An 18,309-nucleotide genomic window follows, 5' to 3' on the forward strand; every position below is an offset into this window, starting at 1 on the left:
TATACTTGTAGTATACTAAACTCTAAAATAAATCAGCACACTACACACGCAACCATAGGTCCATTGTGAAACTCCAAATCAGATGTCTGTTGTAAAGCGTAGTAAGTAGTAGAACAAATAGAAGAAGCTAGGCTAACTGTTATTGCGGCGGCAAGCTCTTCCTCGTCATATTTATTGTGGCGAATGACACACAAGGATTTGCAATTGTAAATATTGAGCACGTTTCCCCAAGCAGTTTGGAAAGGGAAAATCACTCTAAACACACCCCACACCACAGAATAATCACTCAGGATAATCCTTGAGAGCAGGGGTCACCAAGCTCTGTGAAGCTGAGAGCTACTTCTTGGGGACTGATTAATGCGATGGGCGACAAGTTTGATACATGCTTCTGAAATAAATTAGTTCAAATTAAATTTTCAATTATTTTTTTTATTATTATTTTGCGCAATAATTAGGAGATCGCTAAATTACAATATGCAACACTTAATTCACTATAAATCTCTGCCAGTGTTCATATTTTCAAAAGATAATTTCTACCATTCCGAGGAAATTATAATGTCTCATCATTGGTGAGCTATATTTAAAACAAGCCCTCAGGCTACTCAAGAGGTCCTTAGGGGCTACCTGGTGCCTGCGGGCACCACGTTGGTGACTCCTTGCTGTAGAGTGTGTGTTTGAACGCAATGCGAAAAGAATGCTAAAATGCGTCCTGATTTTACGTATGCTTACACCCCGGTGAAGTTGGAAAAAAATCTTCAGGCCTGCTGTCGACAAAATGTCATTCTTACTCATCCTTAACTCAAAATATCAGCCATAAATTCTAGCATATTGAATCACACACACACAGCCCCCAAAGTAGCCTAAATCGTCCCTGCTATTTTTAAGACGGACGCCGTACAAACAACATTTATTTGTGCATTGCTTTATGGATCAGCTGGCTGAGCTGATAGGGCTCTCGGCTGGAAAAAAATGTCACTGGGGCCAGTTTTCAGCAGACATTTCACAATCTTTCATCCACCTCCCTCATGTGCCTCTGAGTGATGACTTTATTTGCTATAACCTGTACAATTCAGTTGAAGCAGGTATGTTAGTTAAATGTAAACAATTTAAATCCATTGTTTTAGAAAAAAAAATTGTGTTCTACAGCCTCTATATTATACACAGTATTACACACATTCGCATGATGCAGTGCAATTTTTAATCACTGCAAACTACTACCCTAATAATTAAAACTAAATAAATATTGTTTAAATTTATACAGTGGAATCTCCAAAATTTGACCACAAACCCCCAAGCTGTGCTAATTTCAAAATAATTGTTCCCACTGAAAATAATTCAAAGTGAATTTATTAAGGATCAAGCTGCTGCCATCATAAAACCTAGATATTCATATTGTCAACCTCGATCTAATAAAACTAAAATTAAAGTAAAACTATGCACGTTTTTGATGTATTTATACATAATTTATTTATGATATTGGATGTTGAATAAATCGAAACCTTTCCTATAACGCAAGTTACATTTTTTGTTTTTATGGTTATCATGAAATTTTTTGTCTTTTCATCCCAAAAATAACACAAACTTGCACACATTTTTAGATTTTTGTTTTACTGCATATAATTATGTAGAGAGATCTTTGCTGTCATTACGTGTAATGATGGAGCAAAGTCCAAGTTTAGTTTGCCTCTTGAGGGCATATGTTGGACTTCGGAGGTTCCACTCTATTGAAAATACTTTGTAAGCGCTAATATCAACTTCACTATCTAATTTACGACAGGAAAAGCTAATGAAATGGCCATTTACAGATAAATGAAGACAATATGTTCTATTATTGTTATTATTATTATTATTGTTATTATTATTATTATATTGTTGACCGTATTAATCGCGCCTCTCACTGTGTGCGCGCGTTTGTGTTATATCTGCAGGTGGAGGAAGTAAAGAAGCACAATCACTGTTTGGCCTTCAGCTCAGCCGGACCCCAGAGTCAGACGTACTATGTCAGCTTCGACAGCTTCACGGAGCACCTCCGCTGGCACAGACATGCCGCCAAGGTAAAAAGAAACGAGGGAGAAAAGAGTCAGAGAAAGTGTGTTTGTGCATATACTTTATTTACGGGTCTGCCGCATTACAAATCACACGTGAGCGCTGCTAGAGAACTCTTAACATCCGCCATGATTACACAGCATGTGCAAACACAGCAAAGCGAGCATACTTCATTGCGGTCCACACTTTAGAACTCAAGGGTCACACTCTCCTTTCTCTCATTTGAACTCAAGTAGGTCATAGCTAGAAAACCTCTTTTCTAAATATTAATAGGGGCATGCATGTCACCAGCACCCAGAGGGCCACTCATAATAGAAGCCTGCATAGTGGCGGGCACATTCCCAAGCCACGACCACACAAACGCTTTTGTCTCCCTCACCTCTGACAGAGGTGGATGCTGTCACGTCACTTTGGAGAGCAACTCATCTAAGTAGGTGTCAGTAGCGCAGGCTCTCGTGCTGTTGGTCCGAGGACGGCAGTCTTGAAGGTTTCAACTGTGGGTGGAGAATGTGAGATTGGGTTTTCTGGAGGCAGGACTCTGAGATGCCAGATGATAAAGGACGTAGCCTCCCTCGCTCTTTGCTGTCATGTACCTCCAGGCATAAATTTGGAAACACAATTTCATTCTATTCAAGACGAAAGTGTCCACATTTTAGTCTGGGACGGTCGGCAATGCCCTCCATGATGATTATTGACACTCCTGGTTAAGTAAGATGTGTTAAAAGCCTTTGAAAATAATAATAATAATTGCAGAAGCTTACTCTGATACTGAAAGTAGTAGAAGTGGTTCACCAGACAGAATCATGCTACTTCCATTGCCATCGCAGTCCCCAGACCTCAACCTCATTGAAAACCTGTGGAGGGGGCTAAAGAAAGTACTCAAATCGTTGAATAATTTAGAGAGATTATGCAAAGAGGAATTGGTCGAAGATCCCTCTTTCTGTGTTCTACCATGCTGTGAAACATAGGAGATTAGCTGCTGTTTTGTTGGCAAAGGAGGTTGTACAAAGTATTAACATCACGGGGTGCTAATAAATGCGGAACACATGATTTGATGTGAAAATCTTTCTTGATGTGGGATTTTTTTCCCGACTGAAAAAATGTACTTGAATTCAAGAGTGGATTTTCCTTTTCTTTTTTATTTGGGTTTTATATTATTTAGAAACCAACATAATTTATTAGATGCTAAGAACACATCTTAACCACGTGTGCCAATACTGATGGAGGGCAATGTATATTTGATATCCTAGCCAACAAGCAAGTGCTGTGAATGCTTGCAGTTAGCTGGATAACATGATGATGTAATGTACCGTACTACCATAGGTCACTGAACTAACCCGCTACACTTTCCCTTTCTTCTTCGCCAGTTCTAAGAAGATTGGCCCATAAATGCCGTTTGACCCGTCAGCTGTAATCTACATGCACTCGGTGTCATGCAGATAATCTCGTTTAACTACTTGCTTGTATGTGCTGTGCATTCGTTCTTTCTAGATGGTGTCGCAGAGGATCAACTCTGTGGATCTGTCCTGCTGCAGTTTGGAGCAGCTTCCGCCCAACCTCTTCTACAGTCACGACCTCACCCATCTCAACCTCAAACACAACTTCCTGCCCGCTGACCAGTGGCTGCAGCAGCTGCAGAGGTACAACATTGTAACTTGCTTAGCGTTCGTCAGGTTGCTTAAAACGCAGACAAATGTTGGTATAACGAGATAAGCTGAGTCATCGTAATATGTGAGATGAGAGTGTGAAGTAGTAAGGCGTCACTGGATGCATTCAGATTTTTAAAATCGTAACTCTTTTTTTTTGTTGTTGTGAGAGACACATGACAAAGAAGAAAATTTATTCATAGGTCACGATTCATTACTGATTAATCCTGATACGAATCTATAAGTCGAATATTGCGATTTTTTTGGGGGGCGCAAATGTAGAAAATACTAGTCAATAAACTTGTACATGTACACTGTAAGATTTGTATGAAAAAGTATTTATCTGAAAATTCAGGCTTATTTAAATGTGAGCCGCTGTATTTAACAAACAGGTTGCAATTTGTTTCATGTTTGAACAGCAATGAAATATAATATTATGGATTAATGTTCCATTCATATAACATTCTTCCATGCTTAAAGTGTGAACCCTAACCTTAAGTAAGACGTTTTGTTGTATATTTCTATCAAAAATGGACGTCGATTCGGTCGCATATTGAAGCGATACAAGAATTGCGCACTGTAATATCGCAATATATTGCCGAATCTTTTTTTTTCTCTCCCACACCCCAACATTCAACCGTTCTGCACTGACAATCTCTTAGTTGTAGTAGCACTTACCTGTGAGAGGCAGCTCGGTGGATTGCATCATCTTTAAAATACAGTATCTCACAAAAGTGAGTACACTCCCCACATTTCTGATATTGAATTAGATCTTTTCATGGGACAACATTGAGGAAATGACACTTTGACACAATGAAAAGTAGTCAGTGTACAGCTTATATAACTGTGTAAAAAAATAACGCAAATATACGCCCATTAATAGCTAAACCCCTGGCAACAAAAGCGAGTACAACCCTCAGTGAAAATGTCAGTTATATCACTATTGTGAGTTGTTTTGGGATCAATAAATTCACATTGACTACTTTTCATTATATAAGTCTCGTTTCTTCAATGTTGTCCCATGAAAAGATATAATTAAATATCTACAGAAATGTGAGGGGTCTACTACTACTACTACTACTACTACTCTATATCCGACAACTAGGCCTTTACTGACTTTAATTACAAGGGCGGGAAAAGGCTTAAATCTGGCCCGATTGTTGGTGTGTGAGTGTGACAATTGCCAGCCCAACTGTTTTCCGAGCAGATCTAGGAGAACTATTAAAACACTCCACACCACAGCATAATTCATCTTTCAGAGACTTACAAGGACTGAACCTTTACTGACTTTGATCACAAAACACGGAAACTGCTCAAATGTGTCTTGATTGTGTGTGTACTCTGTTTAGCAGACCAGTTTGGACCACTTAAGTGTCCACCTGCAGTGTGAGCAACAGGAATAAGGGGGGGGGGGGGGGGCACACACAGGGCCCAAAGAGGCTAGCCAAGGCTGCAATGTACCGACCGGGCTGAGCCAAACTAGCCCAGAAGGCCATATTCATCATTAGGGACGCTTTTAATGTGACTGGCCCCTCCACTCCCTCTCTCCATGTGCACCATCTGCTGCATGCTTATTGCGGGACTCGATTAAAGCACCACAGCCAAGATGTATGCACAGTACAGGACCGTATGCGTGATTACGTTTGCAGTCACATGTATGCAAAGCCTTCGAGGTCTCTTTTTTTTATGATCAAGATTTCTGCCAGATTATTATGTTCATTATAAACGCTTGCAGAAAGAGAACACTTCTTTCGGGAAAAGTACGTGTCCGCAGGCTACATCGTCATGTTGTTCAAATGCAATGACGGGAATGTGCGTGTGTGGTTTTGCTTGTGTAATCTTGTGTTCCTCACCCCTGTGCTGCTTCTTCAGATAAAATTGTGAATGAGTCGGGCGTCTGTGATGTTCCTCCGCAGTCATTTATTTCACAGGGACATATTATGCTTTTTTTGCCCTATAATTTAAAACAGTACCCATGTGTTGAAATAACATTTTTGTCAAAATTCGATCGAAACAGCAGACCTTCTGGTTACTGAACGACCGTCTCTACACCCTGAGTAGGGCTGGGCAATAAATCGAATTAGTCGATACATCGTCATTTTAACTCATTCACTGCCATTGACGCCTAAATATGTCAAAAATTCATTTAAACTATTTATATTTAGCATTTTTTTCCACTTTTGTTAACAAGAGTATGAAAACCGAGACATTTTTTTTAAATAATCTTTTTTTTTTCTTTTTTTTTTCATGGTAAATCGTGAAATCGAGTTTTGTCTTCTGGATGAATAAAAGCTGCTGTTCTTATGTCCAAATGTTTTTGTGAGTTGTAATTTTGCCCAATGCTGTATGGGTGGTTTACAAGACATGTTTACAGTAGCTACCAACAACTTAATTGTGGCATTTAAGTACAAACTATGAAGGTTACGTTTATGTTAAAACTAATTTAGTATCAGTATACATTATTGTTGTCTGAACATTTTGCAGAGGAATTATTTTTTAATAAATGAAACCTTTAAATAAAATTTTCTTGGGTTTATTAGATTAAAATCGATTACAATCGTAATCGTCCTGAATGACTGCAAAAATCGAGATTTTATTCTTTGGCCATATCGCCCAGCCCTCAACCTGAGCCACGGCCACCACTTGGTTGTTTAATTTCACACTTGTTGGATGGACAGGGACTTCAGGGACCCAAAAGTCCATTTTCCATAATATTTCCCCTTTAAATGCGAGTGATGCACGGCTTCCGCACAGACCAAATGAGGAAACATCCCTTTGGCGCTGCCAAACCTGAGTAAGCTCGTCCTCATTTGACTCGCGAGCGCGATGACATAAAAGGAGGTCAGTAATGAGAAAGACATGTTTAGCTGAGAGTCAAAACATTTTTTGCAGAGTTACCAGAGAGACCAACGCCTTCATAAATGTGTGTGCGTGTGAGTACTATTTTGGACAGTTTTGTGAAAGGCTGTTTTTGGTTGGCTAAAATCACAAGCTATGTGTGTGTGTGTGTGTAACATCAAACTTGGGTCAGGGTGGTTTTGTTGTATCTCCCAAAAGGAGAGCCATGCCGCCTGCCTGCTCGCTCTGCCATCTTTGCTCTGCTGGCCAAATACTTAGCGGCAGATCAGATAGGCAATAATCAGACTCATCGTTTCCGCTGGCATAAAACTGCCTTGGTTCCCAGCATGCATCTCTCTCTTCTGTCTTGAGTATGAGGTCATTCCTCACTGGCCATGCAAATGACGCAGAGTTTGGCCTCTTTTATTTACATCTGTCGGGATGCTTTTGCAGGTCATGAGGGACAGCTTTTGTCACAAATTTAAAATAAAATAAAAGTTGATAAAGGGTGTCCGCAGATGCTTAAAATATCCAAAATGAAGGCATTCCTTTAATTATCTGCAAAAATGACTTTAATCCTTAAATCCTGGTCTAAAAAAAAATCCACTGATGGATTATTACTGTAGCATTTCAGCAAAACAGATTGAATGAATGGAACCATCAGCAAGTATTTGTTACGGAGGACTAGACTCTGGTACGCATGTTGGTAGAAACGTTAGTAATGGGTTTAAATTTGATTTTATTTAAAGACCTGCCATGTAACACATTCTGTTGGTAATCAGTTAAATATAATAAAACATTTAAAATAATGTGTTTTTTATTTTGCTTACCTACCACCAGAACTTCCGTTGACAGAAAAAAATATAAATACCTTTTTTATTTGTTATGTGTTACCAGACATGATGTCATGGTATTGAATTAGAAAGTGTCCAGAATTTTGTCTGGTACTACTTCTGTGCATAGAAAACATGAAAATGTGTTAACCTTAATTTTGTTCAATGCCAAAATTGTGCATTTTGGTTAATACTACCCAATACATTTGCTATTGTGATATGAATAAAAGCAAAATAAACCCAGTCCCTCCCTATCTTGCTTTTTAATGGTTTCTTCCACCACGCGGCCCCCTCCTTCATTGAGTTCTGTGAAACTGTCCTCTAATCCTGCTCAGAGACAAACAGATTTGTTAGATCATAAACTCGCTGGCGGAGATAAAAATCACCAGAGCGGCTTCAGACAGATACGGAAAGAACGCAGGAGCGTGCTCGAAGATGATGGCATGATAGGACAGACAAGCGGAGAAGCAGGAAAGTGATATGAGCATTACTCAGCAGATTGCAGAGGTTGATTGAATGAGTGAATAGCACACACTCACGCGCACACACACACATATTGCCCGAGGGAGTCACCCTCAGCAGGAATGGCTCGCCAGCCCTGATAAAAAAAAAGTGTCACCTTCATGTGCAGTGTGTGTGTGTGTAAATAGTAGGATGAAAAAAATCCAGTGTGGCTACATTAAACAGATAGCCTGACATTGCCTCCTTGCAGGTATGTGAGTAAAAACAAGATGAAGGGGTGTTGACACGTGAAGGTCACCCCTCTGCTACGGAACGCCACTCCAAATGTCACCGGTCTTTGCTGTTTGAATAGACAACAGAGACGTCGGGGTCGCCACTGTTTTCTAAACTCCATAAAGACGGCGTTGAATCTTACCGTTGTGTCGTGTCTCTTAAATGTGTAGGTTCTCTCGTCTGCGGAGCCTCAACCTGTCCAACAACCACCTCGGCCAGTTCCCGCTGGCCATCTGTGACATCCCCACGCTGACAGAGGTCAACCTCAGCTGCAATTACCTGCCCTCTGTTCCCAGCTCTGTGGGGGCCATGACCAAGTAGGTAACAGTAGGGTGGGAGATTTTCTGGTGGCACCCTGGCACTCAAATTTTCCATGGTCATTAGGTCACCATTCTGAAAGTCAAACTGAGCTTATGTATTTAAAAAATAATAATTGAAAGTATCATCATCTTTATAAATGTAAATAACCAGATTTACAGTCCCTCCAATAGATAATAAAAGTGATTGACACTAGGGGTGTGCCAAAAAATCGATTCTCATAAGAATCGCGAGTTTCATTTAGTACGATTCAGAATCGATTTTATTTAAATTATTTCATATTGTCTTGCCTTTGTTTGTGTGTGCCTTTATTGGGAGCGCTGTTCATGTTGTACTCTATTTGGCCACTTAGGGGCAGTGTGGTTCCACGCGGTCTGATACATTAAGTTGTAGCCACATTAGAGAGTAGAAGGAAAAAGTCACGATCAAGTTATTCCAATAAAAGTTGTTTTTTTTGCAGCGTGGAGCCGTTCTTTTGAGTGATAAAAGTGCCGCAAGTAGCTCGCTAATTAGCATTAGCGAGTCCGACTGGAGTAGATCATTACGATTCCTTGCACATCTATAAATTGAAGCAAAAATCATTCTCAATCAAATCATTTTGAAGCAAAAATCGTTCTTAATCAAAAATTGATTCTGAATCGATTCGCAGACCCAAAAATCGGAATCAAATCGAATAGAATCGTGAGACATTCAAAAATTCCCACCCCTAATTGACACTACATTGAGTGTGTCTGTGGCGAATGAAAGCAGCCTACCCGACAGATAACAGATAACAAAAGATGTACTTGATCGTGAGCAGACACTCCAGAGAGCCACCTATTTGTATACAACCAATTAAAAAGTCAATATTCAATAATGTGTCCCCTATAATGCAAATAAGCACCTTCAAGTAGTCATCAAGTCATTCCATATATTGTCAGGGGGGGGGGGGGGAATCCCCTTAATTCACATGCACAATTGACATTAAAGCATTAAGGTGAAACCCATCTTAGCTCAATTGCTAACCAAAACAGCAGCACCTACTGAAGTACTTTAACATCTCAGATTAATTGTAGGCTCTTACTGATGGCTATGTTTATGTTAAGCGTAAATAGACCTTCACATTTTGTTTTAAACTGCAGTTTTACTGGACATAAATTTTAGTATACTGGTTATGTTGTTAAACATAATTTTTAAAAAAAGTGCTCGTACAAATGATGAGGAAACCACACTTATCTTACCAATATATTTTGGAAAATTCTATGCTTTCAACCTTCTGGAAGAAGTAAAGTATTCCAGTTCCGTATTTTTTTTCCAGCAACAGGGAACTTGTTGCAGTTAATCACTCTTATTATTATTGTTATTGACATTAGAAGGGAGGTGAGGCCATCACTGGCTTGAAAGTGGCTGAACTTTTCACCTGACCCCAGCGTCAAAAGTTTACATAGCCAAATGTAGCCGTTTCCTAGTAACAAGCACCTGGCAGTGCAAACGCCACACGAGTTTCAACACGCTCGACAACTTTTGTGGCATTCGCCATTCAGACATGGCCTCAATCGTGACCCCCGCCCCACGCCGTTTTTGTTGTTCTGCACAGCAAGTCGTTTTTACAATGTAATTCTCGGCTTGTTTAATGTGCTGAATTAAAGGTTTACTCTCTCTCTGTATTTAACACTCAGCTTTGTTTTGCTTTACAAGCCCTTCAAAACGAATTGTGTTGATGTATGCCAGATGAGATTATTTGAGGTTTTGCCTGGTGACAGTCTGACCTAATACTGATAACAGATTGCATGTTGTAAAATATTGCAATCATTTCATGACCTTGAGCCACAAAAGGATTGACCGCACATTTAAAAAAAAAAATCATTTCACTTAAATGGACACTAGCATTCTAAATGTGAACACAGAAATGTTGAATTTTAAACAGTCCCCAGGTGTCCTAATTATTGATCGGTGACATGCATTTGTCAAAATAGTCCAAGGTTCAAACATTTTTAGCACACTTTACATGCCATTCAATTTTTTTTTTTAAAGACTAAAGTATTTTTACTTGTAAAGGCTACTGCCACCTACTGTAGTGGATGTGCAATTACAATTTATTCTAGTATGGCAACAAAAAAAAAGTGTTCCCTGAGGTCACATGCTGGCCCCCATCCTGGCACCACACCGCACCCCCCTATTTCAATAGGACAGCTGTTTAGAACAGTCAGAGCTAAAGAAGTTAGCAGTGTGCATTCAATCAAACTCAGAGCAGCTCTGCTTACCTTTTGACTATGACGTGATAGCAGGAACACCCAAGGGGTTGGGAGTGTTTGTGCATGATAATGCTTCCACATGATAGTGTTATCAATGACCCCAGCCTAGCTGATCTTGTCATGGATGGCGAAAGTCATGTGGGAACAAAACTTCTTTTTTTTTTTAAATAATATGTATACTTGACGTTTTCAGCTATTCTTCTATAATGGCAAGATGTAAAAGTCATTGCATGAAGTTATAAATCTGAAACTGTTAAACGTTTCTCATCTCAACCATAGAAAAAAAGAAAGAAGTGATTTCGGTTTATTCTTTAAACCCCATGCTTGAGGAAAGCTTTCCTACTGTGCAGCCGATCTATTGTTTTTAGACAGCTATGAGAGCCACTACCACTACCAAGGCGTGATTTAGCAGAAAGTGCTTGGACAGCTTTGATTTAACATGAACATAAAGGCATGCTGGCTGCAAGAGTGAGTGCGATGAGAAGTTAATCTGTTGGAATGATCTGGTATGCCGCACATTCCAGAAGTGGCCAGTAGGGCCGGCTGGATGCTTGCCGCCACCTGCTGACCATTTGATGTAATTTCATTGCTTCACAGGCACAAATCTTGGGTTTCCTCTCAATTAACGTTGCGTTTCTCTTCCCTTTCGCAGTTTGCAAACGTTCCTGCTGGACGGCAATAGCCTGAGTGAACTACCCGACGAGCTGGGCTCCCTCCAGAGGCTGTCGTACCTGGGCCTCTCCTTCAACCAGTTCAGCCACGTGCCGCAGGTGCTCGAGCGGCTGGCGTCCATGGAGAAGCTGTGCATGGCCGGCAACAACCTGGAGACGCTCACCCTGCAGAACTTCCGGCTGCTCCGCGTCAAACACGTCGATCTCAGGTAGCACCAAAGGACGGAGCGAGTGCACGTCAGGTGGTTTGTAGAAGATTGAACTTTGATTGGGCCCTTAATGATGGAAACTAACGGCAGACTGCAGAGAATCAGGGAATGATTTGCTCGTCGCGACGCCGACAGTTGTCTCGCCATAGGTTAAGTTGCAATGACTTGCACTATTTGTGAGTTAATGCCTCACTCTTTGTAACTTTGCTCAATCAGTAAAAAGAATCGGGGGGAAAATGTGTTGCAACATGCTCACGTGTCAGCGACTGTGATAGAGTTTATACTGGTTGTTTTTGTGCATATCAGCATCAGAATACTTTTTGAATCACATTTAAGCAGGGCACAGTGTCTTAGTGGTTAGCATGTCGGCCTTACAGGCCCTCCTTTGTGAATTTTACATTTTCTCTGGCTTCAGACCCCATTCCAGAAATATGCATTTTTGGCTCACGTGAACACTCAAAATCATAGGTCTGAAATTCTGGTCCTCGGGGGCCTCACTCCTGCATATGTTAGAGGTTTCCCACCACCAACACACCTGCTTCAAAGGACCAGCTCATCTGCAAGCTCTGCAGAATCCTGATAACGATCCTGATCCTGATTCAGGTGTGTTGGAGGAGGGAAACCTCTAATACATGCAGGACTTGTGGCCCTCGAGGACTGCAGTTTGAGGCCTATGCCTATAATCTAAATTGTCTGCAGGTGCGAATGTGAGTATGAATGCTTGTTTGCTATACAGTACAGGCCAAAAGTTTGGACACACTTTCTTATTCAATACATTTGCTTTATTCTCATAAGGTTACTTTTTAGATTCTCACTGAAGGCATCAAATCTGTGTATGAACTGATGTGGAGTTATGTACTTAACAAAAAAAAGGGAAAATAACTGAAAACATGTTTTGTATTATAGACTTTTCAAAATAGCCCACATTTGCTCTGGTTACTTTTTTGCATACTCTCGTCATTCTTACCTCTGGGAACTTCCTAAAGACTGTTGGAAAACCCTTTCAGGTGACTACCTTTTGAAGCTCATCGAGAGGATGCTAAGAATGTGCAAAAAGGTCATCAGAGAAAAGGGTGGCTATTTATTCATGTATTTATTTTCACCTTTTTTTGTACATAACTCCGCATGTGTTCATTAGATGTCATAGTTGTTGTCATAGTGGTGATGCCTTCAGCGAGAATCTAATGTACATAGTCATGAAAATAAAGCAAATGTATTGAATGAGCAGGTGTGTCCAAACTTTTGGCCTGTACTGTACATGCCCCAACCAACAACCAGTCCAGGATATATCCCGCCTCTCGTCCAAAAGCTGCTGTCATAGGCTCAATGGATGACAAATTAAAAGCATAATAATAATTAAAATAATATTAATAATATCATATTTTGAATATACATGAGCGATGGTACACTTATTGAAAATAGTTTGTCTATGTTTAGGACTCGTATTAAATGTATGACTTGTCTGAAAAATGTGCAGCAATTTTATCACACACTGAAAATATTATAATACTATATACAAAACTAAAATATCATCAAAGAAATGTGACACACACATTATTACACATTTTTCTTGTAAAGTGACATTGGGGAAATATTACTCCTTGTCAAGCCAAGTTGTGCTACCTGGAAGTACAACATTCTCATAATTTTACCGTCTTTTGGTTGATTGTCAAAATTCTCTTAATTCACGCTAGTTGTAATCAATACCGTTGATATTCTTGCATTTAATGACGCTGGCTTCCTCTTTATTAAATCTACTGCGATCACAACCATTACAAGTACATTTAAAAGATGCAACAGATGACCACTTAATCAATCTGATTTAATTACACACTCCAGAGACCCAACTATTTATATTTTGTATACAAGCAATTAAAAAGTCAATTTGACCTAATATGCCCACTTTAAACATCTGTTCTGTGTTCCCCAGGCTAAATAAGATCTCCAACATTGTGCCGGATGAACCTGACCTGTTGAGGCACGTCACCCAGCTGGACGTGAGGGACAACCGGCTGACGCTGCTGGATGCCTCCGTGTTTCCCCGCCTGGAGGTGCTTCACTGCGAGAGAAACCAAATCGCCAGCCTCAAGGTCAAGGGCTGCCTGCTCAAGGGCATCTACGCCTCCAACAACGGTGGGTCTAAAGCTCTGCCTTTGTTTCAGACAGAGCCGGCTGATGTGAAAATCGCTCGCCTCCCAGCCACCTGTTTTTGTAGACGACCACAAACGTCCTTGCTGTAGGTTAATGAGTTTGGATTTCTCCCCACAGAGCTGCGGAACCTGAATGTCAGTCCCGTGCCCTCCAATCTTAGTTACATGGACATCTCACGGTGAGAAAAATCCCAAACGCGCACACACGCAAGGACATAAAAATGACCTTTAATATGAATTGTGAGTTCAGTAGAAAGACAGTAATCTTTGGCTTCGATTTATGTTTCAAAGCACTTAATCAGTATCTCAGCCTTGAAAACGCTTCCTCTTGGCACTGCGGGAAATTAAACACACACGGAAGAAATATTTGCTGCCGCGCTTTTACAAACCGCACACCATTTGTCATCATCATCTCCCCATTTTTTCCCTCTGCCCTTCCCAAGGAACCGTATGGAGTCTTTGCCAGACTGGCTGTGTGAAGCAAAGAAACTGGAAGTGCTGGACGCCAGCCACAACCTCGTCGGCGAGCTCCCAGCGCGGTGAGTGTCCCTCGGCGGCGCGTTCCGCAGCCTCGAAATGGTGTGCGCCGCTGATGCCAGCCGCTCATCTGTCCTCCACAGAGGGTCATAAATCACAGCAGACACTCGCTTCCCCTCATAGAAGTCACTTTGTATGCAGCACATCCCTCATCTTTCTGTGTCTGCGTATGCATGTACGTATGTTTGCCGGTTCTGTTCTGACAAAGCCGTCTGGGTGCCGCAGGTTGTTATGCAGCAGCAGCCTGAGGAAGCTGAGTGTTGGACACAACCAGTTGCAGAAGCTGCCTGAAAGGGTGGAACGCCCCCTTCTGGAAGTTCTCGACGTGCACCACAATCAACTAGTGGAGCTGCCCTGCAATCTGTTCCTCAAATGTGTCAGGTAGCTGCAAAGAATTTTCCGTTTTCTTTGCAATTAGATTCATCATTTTTAGGGGTGTCAGTGCGTTTTTTTAACGAACCGCCCTTACTCGGAAAGTCTGTACTGAGGGAATTCCAGTCACAACGCAGCAGACATGTACACGTCAAAATTTAGCTGTATAAATGTAATAATAATGCATTTATTTGTGGAGACTGGGGGTCAAGTTCTATTTTACAATAAAAATGTGCAGAATTTCACAAAGTTACTCCATGTTAAAGATTAGATAGCTCTTAATGTGAAAGAAAAATTTACTGAGCTGTCACCATCTTATAAATGCACTTCTAGTGGCAGAAAAATGACACACAAATCAATATCACACTCATTTTTTACAATACATCTTTTTAATTCTAACTAAAGTTTATGAATTATTATGAAATTGCTGTATCAATGAGTAAAAGATGCAGCCATATTTCTATTACTTAAAAAAAAATCCACATTTATGTTAAGAGTATGAAAACGTAGACAAATATATTCTATTGTACATTTTATTGTACATTTAGAACAGATACAAAATTTGCGATTAATTGTGAGCTAACTATTGAAGTCATGGGATTAATTACGATTAAAAATTATAATCGCCTGACACCCCTAATTCATCATTTTTTAAATAATCTTTTAATTTTGCTCCCAGTTTACGAAGCGTGAACGCTTCAGCCAATAAATTGGAGCACCTGCCTCCCTCCACGCTGTCCGAGGAGAGCCACAGCATCCTGCAGGAGTTCTATCTGACCAACAACCGCCTAACGGACAAGTGTGTGCCCATGCTGACTGGCCACTCGCACCTTCGGGTTCTTCACATGGCCTACAACCACCTCCAGACCTTCCCGGCCAGGTAACGCTCACTCAAAGTTTCATCTGAAGTGGGGTTCACACACAATGTTTAATTACACTGACATTTTAACAAACTAATTTGGGAGGAAAAATCATTCTCAATACAACTAACACAAAAGGACAATTGCTTAGGATTATCTTTTAGAAACATGTGAGAATCAGATCTTTGCTGAATACAATTGTGAGAGGAGAAGCAGTTCATCAGATTAAACCTAATTATCCTGCCATTTAGGCCCTTTGTCCCCCAAAAAGTTTCTGCTTGTAATGGAAGTCTCCACAGTCTATTAATTCTGTCCTCTCTCCACTAGCAAAATGGCAAAGCTGGAAGAGCTGGAGGAGGTCGACCTGAGCGGCAACACGCTGAAAACTGTGCCCACTACCATCATGAACTGCCGACGTATGCACACACTCATCGCCCACTCCAACTCCATCGAGGTCTTCCCTGAGGTCATGCAGCTGATGGAAATGAAAGTAAGGCAACGTAGATAGATATACCAGCACACAACAAAACATGACAACTACATCTCAATTCTACCATTGCACAAAAGGATTAGATCATGCAGGCATACTGCACCTAATCAAGTGGCCAACAAGTGTGTATGCCGCCCATGCATGTTGTGCGAGTGTTTACGTGTCTTCCTCTGACGTCAGTGTGTGGATCTGAGCTGCAACGAGCTGAGCGAGATCACGCTTCCGGAGAATTTGCCTCCCAAGCTTCAGGAACTGGACCTGACTGGAAACCCGCGTCTCAACCTGGACCACAAGACCCTCGAGCAACTCAAGTGAGTTGTTTTTTGTGTTTATTGGTTTGTTTTTTCACAGTTAAGAGCAAGGGTGGGCGAGCTTATTTGCCCCGGGCCACATTGGATTTTTAAAACGGATCAATTAGTCAGATCATTGGTAGATGAGTTTTTTGTTTTTTAATAGCTAAAATGTAGATGTAAAATATTTGAAATGGTTTATATTAATAATAAAATAATAATTTTCCATATATTTATGTTTGTAATGAATTTTTAATAATAAAAATAAAAATTATTCCCTAAAATAAAAGATAGTTAAATATATATCACTGGCGTTGGGCTGAAACATTGTACTTATTGGCTGCATTAACATTGCATACTCAAAAAGAACAAGCCATTTTCAACACTTTAGTGAGGTAAACAATTTGTAAAAAAAAAAATATTTTATAATAATAATAATAATAATAACACCCACATGTCTCACCAAGAGAATATAATTTTTGATTTGAGCAAATAAAAAAAAAATATTTTTGATTTATGAGTTTTCGGCCAAGCAATACTTATTAACTAAATTAATAAGAAATGAAAATATACATTTTAATTAAGGAAAGACCTGGGCAAGGTGTTTTCATAACAATATGTGCTATTGTACATGTACCTTCTTTTCCTATCCTTTCTCGCTTGCTGCTTTTATTCCTACTTTTTGTTTCTTCTCTCTTCTACGCCAAACGAGTGAATTGAATCCACTTCTTGTTGCTCTTTCAGTAATATTCGCTGCTTTCGTATTGATCCCCCGCCGACCTTCTCATCAAACGAGGCACCTGGGGGGCCCGCCGTGTGGAGTCATGGTTACACGGAGGCCTCGGGCGTCAAAAACAAGTGAGTTTAATCGGTCAGTAATGGAGGGGACAATTAACCGGCGGAGCTTCACTAATTTATCAAGGGTGCTGATTGAAAACAAGTTAAAACATCTCCACATGGACAAAGAGGAGGGAGGCGAGCCGTGCATGCCTCTCTTGTTCAATAGACTGGTTGGAGGGATGTTGTTACCATGGTTATCAAAATGAAATCGATAAGCGAGCAGAAAACTTTCTACAATAACAATAAAACCCCAAACACTGATTTTCCTTCATTTCAGACTTTGTGTGGCGGCACTATCGGTGAACAGGTTCTGCGGGAGTCGCGAGGCTCTTTACGGCGTGTTTGACGGCGACAGGAACGTGGAGGTGCCTTACCTTTTACAGTGCACCATGAACGATGTGCTGGCCGAGGAGCTGCACAAGACCAAGAGCGAAGAGGACTACATGACCAACACGTTCCTTGTCATGCAAAGGTCATTTTATGTTTGTGTGTGACAAAGCATACCTCACAAACTTGTCATCACCTTTTTTTGATCAAATTGATGCTTTGAAAAGGATCAACCCGTAATCGTTGCCGCTCCCTCGTCGCCATCACAGGAAGCTGGGAACTGCCGGGCAGAAGTTGGGCGGCTCAGCAGCTCTGTGTCACATCCGCCACGATCCCACCGACCCCAGCGGCTGCTTTGTATTGACGGCCGCCAACGTGGGCAAGTGTCAGGCCATCCTGTGCCGCAACGGGAAGCCGCTCTCCCTGTCGCTGCTCCACAACGTCGGCCTGGAGGAGGAATACCGCCGGATCAGGCAGCACAGAGCCATCGTCACAGAGGTAAAGTTTGACATGGAGGATGTGTGACCGGCACACTTTTGAGGCAGCGGCGGGTTGTAGCTTTAGTACCTGGACTTTCATTGGGGACTTACAGTACCTAAATTGATCGCACATCGTCTAGCTTTTCTGGAAATTTTCACCTTATGAAATAGCTTATGAAAGCATACAATCAATGAATCATTTTCATTCATTCTATTAGACAGTGTGTATAATACAATGGCATCAGATTCCTTGAAAAAAAGGTATAAGCCGATTAAGTGTCAAAATAAGGACCTTCTATGTACATACATCCCTGTTTATGTGTTACTTGCGTTGACACGACACTGTCTGTTGCCGACTTGTTTCCTCGACTATTGTGCTATATTATTGTCCTATGGCATTGTCAAGTCTCGCCATCATTTAGATGGCACTCCTG

The 18,309-nt window shown here is 40.9% G+C and overlaps 1 protein-coding gene across 1 annotated transcript in view; it reads left to right on the forward strand.

Annotated features, from left to right (window-relative positions):
- Positions 1–18,309, forward strand: part of phlpp1 (PH domain and leucine rich repeat protein phosphatase 1) — a 65,169-nt gene that overhangs the window by 43,516 nt on the left and 3,344 nt on the right. Inside the window, exons 3-16 of the mRNA XM_086081898.1 lie at positions 1,929–2,054; positions 3,538–3,686; positions 8,269–8,415; positions 11,303–11,530; positions 13,461–13,663; positions 13,799–13,859; positions 14,124–14,219; positions 14,443–14,598; positions 15,269–15,469; positions 15,777–15,939; positions 16,120–16,250; positions 16,974–17,087; positions 17,347–17,541; positions 17,666–17,894. Of these exons, the coding sequence (XP_085938024.1) occupies positions 1,929–2,054; positions 3,538–3,686; positions 8,269–8,415; positions 11,303–11,530; positions 13,461–13,663; positions 13,799–13,859; positions 14,124–14,219; positions 14,443–14,598; positions 15,269–15,469; positions 15,777–15,939; positions 16,120–16,250; positions 16,974–17,087; positions 17,347–17,541; positions 17,666–17,894 (2,199 nt within the window). The remainder of the gene's footprint in view (positions 1–1,928; positions 2,055–3,537; positions 3,687–8,268; positions 8,416–11,302; positions 11,531–13,460; positions 13,664–13,798; positions 13,860–14,123; positions 14,220–14,442; positions 14,599–15,268; positions 15,470–15,776; positions 15,940–16,119; positions 16,251–16,973; positions 17,088–17,346; positions 17,542–17,665; positions 17,895–18,309) is intronic.

The sequence above is a fragment of the Leptonotus elevatus genome, chromosome 1, assembly GCF_054856555.1.
Source record: "Leptonotus elevatus isolate MCC_2025b chromosome 1, RoL_Lele_1.0, whole genome shotgun sequence".
Taxonomy (NCBI): Eukaryota; Metazoa; Chordata; class Actinopteri; order Syngnathiformes; family Syngnathidae; genus Leptonotus; species Leptonotus elevatus.